The sequence below is a fragment of the Andrographis paniculata genome, unplaced genomic scaffold (assembly GCF_009805555.1).
Source record: "Andrographis paniculata isolate CXL003 unplaced genomic scaffold, ASM980555v1 Contig56END, whole genome shotgun sequence".
NCBI classification, from domain to species: Eukaryota; Viridiplantae; Streptophyta; class Magnoliopsida; order Lamiales; family Acanthaceae; genus Andrographis; species Andrographis paniculata.
The window spans coordinates 1,311,602-1,324,399 of NW_026137591.1; the positions used below are offsets into that span (position 1 = coordinate 1,311,602).

At 27.6% G+C, this 12,798-nt stretch overlaps 2 protein-coding genes across 2 annotated transcripts; one reads left to right on the plus strand and one right to left on the minus strand.

Annotated features, from left to right (window-relative positions):
- Window positions 1-677: 677 nt before the first annotated feature.
- On the minus strand, window positions 678-4,077 carry LOC127256606 (uncharacterized). Its single transcript, XM_051282717.1, has 4 exons — window positions 4,067-4,077; window positions 3,527-3,909; window positions 2,406-2,638; window positions 678-956 (listed from the first exon to the last, which is right to left on the minus strand). Exons 1-4 carry the CDS (start codon window positions 4,075-4,077, stop codon window positions 678-680), a joined length of 906 nt encoding a protein of 301 aa, XP_051138674.1.
- Window positions 4,078-10,493: 6,416 nt separating this feature from the next.
- LOC127256709 (uncharacterized) lies at window positions 10,494-12,752 on the plus strand. The gene is made up of 3 exons (XM_051282855.1): window positions 10,494-10,912; window positions 11,597-11,826; window positions 12,474-12,752. The coding sequence occupies exons 1-3, from the start codon at window positions 10,555-10,557 to the stop codon at window positions 12,750-12,752; spliced, it is 867 nt and encodes a 288-aa protein (XP_051138812.1). The 5' UTR covers window positions 10,494-10,554.
- The last annotated feature ends 46 nt before the right edge of the window (window positions 12,753-12,798 follow it).

The window sequence follows — 12,798 nt, forward strand, 5'->3', positions numbered from 1 at the left end:
TAAATTTAAGAGAAAAAATAAATATGCGTTCTATAAAATAGTGCAAAAAAAAAAAAAACAAGAAAAAAGAAAAAATCAAATTACAAATTAAAAAGAAAAGTGACTTATTGTGTACTTTTTCTTCATCATAATCAACTTTGAAAATTGATAATTTTAATAGTTAAACCTAACAATTATGTTTTATAAATAGTATCTATTTAATTACTATATAAACTATAATGAGCTTCTGTTATATATTTCTATTATATATTTAAAATAATTATATTTATAAAAACTTAGTATCAATAAACCTATATATATTAGTGTTTTATATATTAATATAATGATATTTTTAATATTAATTATAATGTAATTTTTATAGACGGAAGATTATTTTATTTTATTTTTATTTTTGTGAAAATTGGGGCCCTAAAGGGGCCGAAAACATTGGAGCATTGGACGGGGGGTTGTGTAGCCCATGCTCAAGGCCGGCCCTGGACGTTCTTCTCGCCTTATGGCAGCTCTATTTTAGAAGTTTGGTTTAAGTTTTATTTTTGATAAAAGTATATTATTATTTTTTTTCAAAAAACATTACATTCTAACCTATATATACATAAAAAAGAACACACCCAATGATTTCTTTAACATGAAAGAAACAACACAAAATCCACACTACAAACATAACAATGAAGAAGAGTTTACAAAGATGAAAAAATAGGGACACCAACCAAAGTGGCCCCGGCATCGACGATGAAATTATTACCAGTGATGTATGGGGAAGAATCGTGGATTAAGTAACTTACGAGCGATGTTAATGCCGGATTTACTGTCCCAAAAGTTCCTAAAGGAACTGTTCTTGAAAGAACTTTCTTCAGCCATGGTTTTTTCATTAGACCATTAGTTATTTCGGATTCAAATATGCCCGGACATATAGAATTTACTCGGATACCATATTGCCCGAGCTCCATTGCCATAACCTAAACAAAAAAAATCAAATGAGAATAGAAACCAACGGTATGTTATGCTCGAGTTTATTTTATTTTTTTATTTTTATTATACAATCATTCGAATTCTGTAAAAATACGTTATGAATATCATATTCAAATTACTATATAGTTAAACAACCTAAAAAGAAGACAACCTAGAATCATGGCTTACTCTTATGATCATTCTAACTTTTAAACTAGACTTAATGGAAATACAAAAAATTTATAAAATAGTTAAAATAATACACAATTTTCATAAAAAAAATATTTTACTGTTTTTTTTTTAATGTCATAAAAAATTATTCATATATATTTTTAGTATAAATCATATATATTTTTTTCCTTTTGTATATATTATTTTTAATTATAAAAGATAGAAAGTACAAATTATTACATGTCCACATTATAACATGTGTCCAAAATCTATTAAAAAGATATCAAAGATTTCTAATTAGAAAAACATCAATAAACAAAATTAATATATAATTTTCAGACATTGGAAATACATACATATATATATTTAAGATTTATAATTTAGAAATTTTGGAGAAAAATATATTATAGACTTTCTATTGTATATTTATTTATATTAATTTTGAAAATTATCGAACAAAACGAGTCTAGATTTGGGCGAGGTTCGGGATGAGTTGTTAAAAAACTCATACTTTTTTGAACCAGACCAGTTAAAATGTTAAAATTTATAATCCGTTTGAAGTGATTTTTTTTAAGTCGAAGTTCAAATGTGCAAAAAAAAAAAAAAAAAACAATTGTGTCAACTTCTTTTATTATTATTATTATTATTATTATTTTTAAAAATAGTACAATGATAATCGAGTAATATTTAAAATAATAAATATATAAAAATTCAAGTAGGTTCAAATCAAGGTTTTTAGGTTGACTTGACTCAACTACTTTACCTACCTTTGTTAGGTTGCTTCTTTGTGACAATGCTTCTTGTAAATCATTAGGGTTTGCTTTATTCCCATTCTCCTCCCCCCCCCCCAATTTTCTTATTGTTCGATTCTCACGATATCCAATAAAAATATATATTGCCTCGGTCTGCTAAGGGTTTCATTTATTTTTTGCGCATTTATTTTGAATATTAATTATTATTTCAAACCATAGTACAAATTAAAAAAAATTACAAAAATACTTTTATTAGTGTCTTATAATACTAATAGAAGGACATTTGTAAAAAAATAAATTATATAAATATAATGATATTTATAATATAAAGTAAAATTACGCAAAAAAATAAATGTGACCCTTAGAGGCAGATGGATGTAGTATATATATATTTATAAAATATCATATTTAATAACTACTTAAATAAAAATTTAAAAAGAAAAAAACCCCAACACAAACTAAGCCTTATACTCTACAATAAAATGTTTTAACATATATACTGATTGCGCGGAAGAAAATGGACAATAGAATTACCTTCGATATAGTGTTGATAGCGGACTTAGAAGCAACATAGGAATGACCGCCACTAAATATAACCCGATTGACGGCAGAAAATGAGGATATATTAATGACGCATCCGCCCTCTTGCCCGGAATCACACATTTTCTTGCACACAAGCTTCGACACTAGCCATGTTCCCCTTTGGTTTGTTCGAATAACGTTGTCCCATTCCTCTTCCGATAGATCCAAGGGAGCATGAAGATTTCCTATCGAACAAAAAGATTTAGAGTCGGTTCTTTTAGTAGTATTTGATTTTGGTATATATTGCACTATTTATTGATCTTCGATCTTGGGAGGTCAGATTCAACAACGATTATTTTCAACATTCATTATCTCTTTTTCTATCAAATCAAACATTATTTCAATTTAAATTTTTAGTATTCTCAAACCCTAAGTCCAAATCCACACCATAAAAGGAATTAGCACTTAGGTTTGGTATTTGGTAAAATCAAACAATTATTTTTATTTAAAACACTAAATAAAAAAAAAAATTCCAAATATTGCATAAGCTATTTATTTCTATCAAATCAAACATTATTTCAATTTATATATTTAGTATTTTCAACCCTAAATCCAAACCTAAACCTTGAAAGGAATCAATACTTAGGTTTGGTTTTGGTCTAGCGCTATTGATCATTAACTTTTTATTTATTTAATTATTAAATCAAATATTCATTTTTTTTTTTTATTTCATTTAAAGTGTTATATCAATCCTTTATTTATATCCCCTCAAAACTATTCGATCAACAAAAAAACAATAGAAAAATATATATTTGGACTTTTGGGTTTCTCTGCAAAGAAACACACAAAAAAAAAATCCATTTGTTTTATCTTTTATAATAAATGTATGATGCGTAGACGGGGAGACACTTTTAGATAGTTTCTTCGACGTGAATAGTCTTACAATTCAAAATTTTTACGATTCTCAAACTCCGACTTCAAACCCAAATCTTAAAAAGAACAAACACTTGAATCCAACATATCCCCTCAAAAGTGAAGACAACCAATATCACTATTACAATATCTTAACAAGAGTTACCAAGAAAAAAATAAAATAAAAATAAAACGTAAATAAACCGCGAATGCAAGGTTACCAGTTACACCGGCATTGTTGATCAAAGCGTCGATTCTTCCAAAGACATTCCAAGACTTGTTTACTTGAGCTGCAATGACTGCCTCGGTGGCGCTTATGTCGAGCTCTATTGCGACAGCTCTAGCGAGTGGGAACTCATTCTTGATCTTATTACATAGCGATTCGAGTCGATCAGCGCGCCTAGCTGCAGCAATAATTCTGCATCCAGATTTGGCTAAGTGACAGCAAAACTCCCAGCCAAGACCTGAGGATGCACCAGTCACCATTACAACCTTGTTCAGCTCCAACCATGGCTCAAATTCGATTTTGTTGTTTTGAATCTCCCCTTTGGTTGCCATAGAAATTAATTTATTGATTGATATGGACGATTCAGTTCTGATTTTTCTTTTTTTTTTTATAGGTTGATTTGTGGAAAGTGATCAAGAACAGTTGCTGCTTTGTAAAGAAATTAATTGTCCTCATGAGATTGGCTGAAAATTTTATAATTTCGTATGTAAGTTGACCAGATTACTTTATTTAAATTAAAATTCTTCTTGAGAACTTGTGACTCATTGTTTCATCTCCTTTATCTTTTTTTTTTTTTTTTTTTTTTTTTAGTTTAAATAATTTATTTTATATTAATTATTCATAATTAATAATAACTCCATAGTCTCCAAGTCTTGTTTATCACATACAATTAGTCTTATTTGATTTGCCTTACCGACTTAGTTTATAGGCTATTAAATCTGGCCGGATGTTTACCTAAAACGCACTCGAAAAATAGCGATTGTTGGTTTGCACCTTATATAAAAAAAAAAAAAGGGTTCGAAGCTAACATTGGCATTGAAAAGTGAAAGTAAGAAATTCAATTATTCTTAAAAAGGAGATTGTTGTGTTGTGAAATCTAATTAGAAAGGGTAAAGTTTATGGATAAAGTTAGAATTTTGTAACCATGCTAAATACTCCCTCCGTCCACAAACTAACGTCCTACTTTTCTATTTGGAATGTCCAACTCATCTTTCTATTTTTATACACAAAATTTACTCTTTTACCCTTACTTTATTTACTCTTTCATTTTTTATAAACAAGATTAAGGGCAAATTTGTCATTTTATAACAAAAACTCTAATTGCCTAAAAATACGTGTAAATACCAAATAGGTCATTAGAAAATAGACGGAGGGAGTATAAGTTTAGAATTTCAACCTTATATACTTTATTCATCTCAATAATATTTATTATTTTTATTATTTTTCGTCTTTATCAGAAAAATGTATACTTGTAGTAAGAGTAATCTACATTAATACTATATATTTTTTATTTTTATCTAAATTACAAATAAAAATACACACCTTATTAATTTGTATAATATAAAGAGCAAAAATATCATAATTTTTTTTACTTACTTTCACTAACCAATAAAATATATTATTTTTTAATCAAAATGATGCATTTGGCCGATGGAGAGAATATATCTTATTTCTATTACATTTGATGTAATCACTTATTAATTCTTTTGGCAGTGAGTATAGTGAAATTCTTAGTTGGACAACAACTCCCAAACCTAGATCAGTTTGGATCGAATTGTGTAATAAAATTTTCTTGACTTATATATAAATATATATATATATATACATATTTGTACCATTTTTGTAACATAATTAATCTTTTTTTTTTGGTTATCACTACAAAAAAATAATATATTTGTAACGGAATTTCGTCCCTAAAGTTCACGTAGCTAACGTAATTCCATTTCTAATTCCGTCTCTGATGTCATTAGTAACGAAAAAAGTAGATTTAAAGACAAAAAAATTTTGTTATAAAAATAATTTTTTCTTGTAGTGTATATTGCGAAGTCGAATTGAAACATGGAGGATTAGTGACATCCAAGCCCAACACCAACGACGGGAGCCCCCGAGATATTTTTTTTTTTTTTCGGAATTGTCCATAAAACTTTCATGTGTGCTCATCTCAATTTCTATTCCTTTTGTTTAAATTTTTACCATATAACTAGAAATTTAAAAAGTAGGTTGTCACTTCATTACAACAAGATGCAAGATGGATAAGTTTCAATTCAATATTTATCCTCTACTAATTAGAGGGGAATAATGTTGAGAACAAATAATATAGGTTAAAATTATTTAAAATTTTAATTCTCTTGCTCATTAAAATAAAATTCTCTAAAAATATTCATAAAAAATATAATATCAAAGACTTATTTAAAATATTGTATAAGTTTGTTTTGTTGTTTTTTTTGTGGTTTGAAATTAATTTGAAATGAAATATTGATTTGAATTTTTGTTCAAATAATATTTTGATGTGATATTTTACGAAAGGAAAAAAAAATACCATTTTTACTGAAAATTGTGCAAGATGAATATAGTTAATTTTAATTTGAAGCGAAAAACTCTCTTCTAACACCTAATTTATTAAATATCTATTTTTAATATATTAAAAAAAAACAATTTCTAAACATATTTGAACACACAAATTGGTCAAAAATTTAGCATAATGATAAAAATTAACAAGAGTAATCACTACAAAAAAAATAATATATTTGTAACGGAATTTTTTTCCTAAAGTTCACGTAGCTAACGTAATTTAATTCCTAATTCCGTCTTTAATGTCATTAATAACTAAAAAGTAGATTTAGAGACAAAAAATTTTGTTACAAAAATAATTTTTTCTTGTAGTGAATTGATTGTAATATTATCTATTACGAAGTCATTGTCCCAATACACTACAAAAAAATAATATATTTGTAACGGAATTTCGTCTCTAAAGTTCACGTAGCTAACGTAATTCCATTTCTAATTCCGTCTCTGATGTCATTAGTAACGGAAAAAGTAGATTTAAAGACAAAAAAATTTTGTTATAAAAATAATTTTTTCTTGTAGTGATACATTTAATCAAAGAAAGAAAAATATATTCTCTTCTTCAATCCTTTTCTTACACACAACCATATGATTCTTACTCAGGATGATACGAGTACATTATACCAAAAATTTTACGTTGTTGTTTCGTAGACCATATTGAAGATAAGGGTGCAATATCAATACCATAATTTTCCCTATACAAAAAAATAATGATATAATTTTTTTTATATCGATACTATAATGATTTTTTTTGTATCCAATTTACAAAAATTTGGTATGTCGTACCGAAAGTTGTGTTTGTTTATAGGATTTGTAAAGATTTCAACTATTCATTCAATTTTTTCTCTTCAAAAAAATCAAATTAAATACCTATTTTTTATTTCTTATATTATACTAAAAATTAATTTTACATTCAAAACATCACATCAATACCTATTTATATCACATCATACAACTATTCAAATTCAAAATTTCTACTATTCAAATCTCAACTCAAAGTCTAAACACTACAAGAAAAAATCATTTTTGTAACAAAATTTTTTTGTCTTTAAATCTACTTTTTCCGTTACTAATGACATCAGAGACGGAATTAGGAATAGAATTACGTTAGCTACGTGAACTTTAGGGACGAAATTCCGTTACAAATATATTATTTTTTTGTAGTGAAATCCCCAAATAAACACCTGTGTATCATAGATTCACTACAAAAAAAAAAAAATAGTATATTTGTCACGGAATTCCGTTCTTAAAGTTCACGTAGTTTACGTAATTCCATCTCTAATTTCGTCTCTAATATCATTAGTAACGGAAAAAGTGAATTTAGGAACGAAAAAATTTCGTTACAAAATTGATAATTTCTTGTAGTGATTACTGGTATAATATATTGAAAATACTGAAATAAAAAATATGGCAAAAAATGCCTTTAGTTATCAAAATATAAAATAACAATATAAATACTACTACTTTTATTTGTTTTTATTAATTCATTTAATTACTTTATGTTATTTGGTATATAAACGATAGTATGATACCAATTTATACCTGAACTTTGGTACAGTAACAATATAGAGATGTATACAAAAATTTATACTTTTATCCTACGAAAATTTATGGTAATGATATTGGGAAAAATTATAAAAAATATTTTGTATATATGCCTAATTATCACTATTATTTTTTAATTGCTACCATTACAAAATATATCCTCCAAGTGTCACAATTTTATTATTTCATATATTAATTGTGCGTGAATTTCACATCTCGCCGAATCCACGTGCTGCTACTATTGAATGAGATGTAACACAATATTTGATAGATAAAATATGTATACGATATTTTTAGTGAAATTGTGACATATAATATATTTTGTTAGGATGTCCATAAAGTGCAAGTCACTGTAACTCGGATAGAAATTCAAAAATATGTATACGATATTTTTAGTGAAATTGTGACATATAATATATTTTGTTAGGATGTCCATAAAGTGCAAGTCACTGTAACTCGGATAGAAATTCAAGTATGCACTAAAATAAAAAAATTATAACATATGTAATATATATTTTGCTAGGATGATATTTAAAAGACCAGAGTGATAATTGAGTATAATGTACATGATATTATTTACAATTTTCGCTATGATATCGTATTGCAAAAAAAAATCTATAATAAAAATATGATATTTTTAGTATTTTTTCGATACAGTATATACATAATATATTTTGCTAGGCTGTCCATGAAGTGCAAGTCACTGTAATTCGGATAAAAATTCACGCATATACTGAAATAACAAAATTATGACATATGTAAGATATATTTTGCTACAATAAAATTTAAAAGACCAGGGTGATAATTAAGTATACGTACATAATATTATTTACAATTTTCGCTATGATATTGAAAAAAATTCTATAATAAAAATATGATATTTTTAGTATTTTTTGATATATTGTATACATAATATATTTTGCTAGGGTGTCCATGAAATGCAAGTAAGTGTGACTCGGATAAAAATTCACGCATATACTGAAATAACAAAATTACGACATATGTAAAATATATTTTGCTAGAATAATATTTAAAAGACCAGGGTGATAATTAAGTATAACGTAGAAGATACTTTTTGCAATTTTCGCTATGGTACCGTATTGATATTTTTTTTTTTCATTTAATTTCAGTATTTGTTTTCAGCCAAGTGTTGTGTTCCTTTCTGTGTGAAGTTAGGTTTGCCTACACGTATCCTTCTTTTATTTATTTATTTATTTCTGTAGTAAATTATTTATGGATTTCAGATCTCCAGGTGTGGCTCCTAATCTCTATGTTTGTCTTGTTGCTGACAACGAAAGAACCTAACTTCTAGATATTAATATAAATAAATTCAATGTGTGAATCCCCATGGCAATGCTTCTTCTTAGGTGGGCACGGTTCGATTATTTGTAAATATGCAGGTATTTGATAACCGAATCGAATCGAATAAATACTTGAAATCGCGAACTGTATTCGAACCGAAAATTTCGGTTAACCGAAAATATTTATAGTATTTGCAAATAACTCGAACCGAACCGAAATTAAGAAAAAATATATATAAAAAAATTAAAATTCTAATTAAATAAAAAATATTTGCAAATATTTTAAATATCCGAACCGAAACCGAACCGTATATAATTATTAATATAAAATTTAAAATATAATATTATAAATACATAAATACATTCGGTTCGGTTAACCGAACCGAAAAAAATATGAAAAACCGAAAACGAACCGAACCGAATAAATATCAAATATGCAGTATTTGTATTCGAACCGAATTTGCTCGGTTAATCAAAAATTCGATTCGATTTAGTTCGGTTCAACGGTTCGACGATTCGATTCGATTTTTTTGCCTACCCTGCTTCTTCTATATGCTTGTTACCAAAAAAAAAGAAAAATTATGGTTATTAGTTTGATTCAAACTTATTTAATTTTTGGGAGGTTGCCAAATTATATATTTTTTACTGTAGTTTTTTCAAATAAAATAATATTAAGAACCTATTTGGTAATATAATCTTTGGATGAAGATATTTCCAATAACTATGTTCATTAGTTTCGTTTGACGTTATGATATAAATCTTAAAAAATAGTTGTAGATTTCAAATTCATTATCTTTAATATTTCAAATAACCTTTCTAACAGTGTTATTTTCTTGCAATCAATTACTGAATTTTAATTATAAAGTATTTCAAATCCGAAGTAATCTAAATATACCATTTCAAATCCATCATCTCCAAATTCATCCAACCAAATGGATCCTAAGAAATTACATAAAAAAAATACCAATAAATAAATAAAGAAAAAAAAATAAAAATATACTCCCTTCGGCACCACTTAATGTATCCCTTTATGTAAATAAAATAATTTGTGTTTATAATTGCAAATAAAATAAATATTTTTATAAAAATTAAAGTTGTATATTAATTATGTTTTACCATAATAATAAAAAATCACTTTTGAATGGATATACATGGTTGAAATTATAAGCTCTGTTTTTTCATCACTATTTTCTAACAACTTTTTATAGAAAAAGTAATAAAAAATACAAAATATTTTAAATAAAAGTCAAATAGTCAAAATACTGTAAAAAAGTCATTAAAGAAATCAGAAAGTCAAATATTCAACTTAAAATAAGATACTTTATCAATCCCAAAAGAATTGTATTATTTTTTTATTTTCATTAGTCCGCAAAACAATTGTCATATTTATTTATTTAATAATTGTGGTTCCAACTTTACAACAAAATTATTCATATGTTTCTAAAACTACCCCAATTATTGTTTTAACTAATTTTTTTAAAACCCTTCAAAAAAGCAACGGTATTTTAGATATTTACATTTTACTTTTTACCCGCCTTTAATTAAATACTATTGTTTTTTAATTCCAGTGTCTACTCTCCCCATCACGACACCTCTTTTGGAAAGGAGAGAGTACTATTTTATATCTTTTACATAATTTTTCATGCCATACATAAAAAAATTGTTTCATCTAAAAACGCTGCGTGAACGGAATATATATTTATACATGACAAGAAGACCCTAATTGTATCACTAGGCTGTACACTTCTTATCAGGCTTCACTTATAAATCCCTAACACCACTTTACATTGTTTGGGTATAATTGTCTTAATTTTTCCATTGAACTGAAGTTATGGCAACTGTAGTAGAACTACAGAACAGAATGGAGCCATGGTTCGAACTCGACAAGGTTGTAATGGTAACCGGCGCGTCGTCCGGGCTCGGCTGGGAGTTTTGTTTGGACTTAGCCGAATCCGGATGCAGAGTTATAGCGGCAGCCAGGCGCGCTGATCGACTCGAATCACTTTGTAGTAAAATCAACGAGATATTTCCACAGACAGCCTACGGCGAGCCTGTTCGAGCATGCCCTACAGCCGTGGCCGTGGAGCTCGACATCAGCGCGAGCGAGAAGGTCATTGCCAGCCGTGTCAATGAGGCATGGGACATTTTTGGAAAAATCGATGTTTTAATCAACAATGCCGGCGCAAGAGGTTAGTAGAACTCACTTTTTTTGCCTATTTTCCATTTACTCTTCTTGCCTCGATACAAAAAATATCCTCCATGTATACTTGTGTGTGTTTGTTTGGGAGTTTGGACTTTGAGTTGGATTTGAATAGTAAAAATTTTAAATTGAAATAGTTGTATGATGTGATATAAATAAGTGTTAATGTGATGTTTTGAATGTACAATTAATTGATTTTTAGTATAATATAAAAAAAATAGATGTTTGATTTAATATTTTTAGGGAGAAAAATTTAGTGAATAATAGAAATCCTACAAATCTGCCAAACAAACACACCCTTACTTATCTTTTTTTATTTATTTATTTATCTTGTTAGCAAAATATATTATATATATTTGCAAAAATCGCAATTTCTGTCATTCGACCATACTTCATGTTCACATGACGGCTGTTTGTTCTACTCGCAGCCGGAGGACAAAGATGGCTACTTTTGCCAACATATAGAATATATTTTATCAGCGAGATAAATAAAAGATAAAAATGATAATTGGGTATACGCCAATGATATTTTTTACAATTTTTCCTTTCGAAAAGTTTGGGATAATAATTTGATCGAATACAAACACTCAATTTTTTAAATAATAATAATAATAATAATAATAATTATTATTATTATTATTATTATTATTATTTTATTTTATTTTTGTGTTAGAACGCCTCCACGGTCCATTAGATCTATCATGCGAGGAATGGGACAAGATTATCCGAACTAACCAGACGGGGACATGGTTGGTGTCCAAATGTGTGTGCCGCCGTATGCGCGAGGCTCGTCTCGGGGGTTCCATTATTAATGTCTCATCCCTTGCGGCGCTTGATCGCGTGGTGTTTCACGGTGGCCATGCGTACGCTGCTTCGAAGGCTGCCCTCAACACAATCACTAAGGTTCGGGGCCTCGCAAAATATTAAGATTAAATATAAATTTTACTATTTCTCTTTAGTAAATTAAGAATTATTCTCTTTGAACATTTTTGTTATGGTGCTTTATAATTTTAATAGATGAGAGAATTGTTCAAATTTTTAAATCGATTGACATCAAGTATACTATTATGCTATCTATAAAGAACATAATGACACTATTCTAACTATTTTAGTTTGAAAATACTTGAAAAATTTTATTCTCAAACTTTTTTTTTTTTTTTTAATATCGTAGATAAAAGAAAAACATATAATCTAGAGGGTCTTTATTTTCTGCAAATATTGCCACAAGATCTAATTTTACTAGACATTGAGCTTTGTTCTTTTTATAATTCTTTTTATTGTTCAATTCTCACTATTTTTAATTAAAAGAAAAATACTATTTTCTTTAATAAAATGTCACATAAAATATTATTTAAACTAAAATTTACATTCAAAATACACAGAAAAAGTTCAAATTGGTTGATTGACAAACAACAAAGTCTAAAATCTTAAATTTTTCGACTCTGATATTAGGTTAAATGATGATTTTACCTAAAAGATTAAGTTGGTAGTCATAATTTATTTATTTATATACGAGGGAATCAACTATCAATATATATATATATATGCAGGTAATGGCTATGGAACTTGGAGAGTACAATGTAAGAGTAAACGCGATCGTGCCGGGGCTTCTAAAATCAGAGATAACTCGGGAGCTGATGCAGAAGTCGTCGCTCGAGAATGCGATCGTGAGAACAGTCCCGTTGCACTCTTTCGGGACGGTTAATTCAGCATTGGGATCAATTGTGAAATACTTGATCTATGAGTCGCCTCAATATGTGACCGGGAATGTTTTCATTGTTGATGGCGGCTATACTTTGGCTGGGGTCCCTATTTTCTCATCTCTTTAGATTATGTCCAAACTCGGAATAAAAATTGAGTTTTTACTATTTTTTT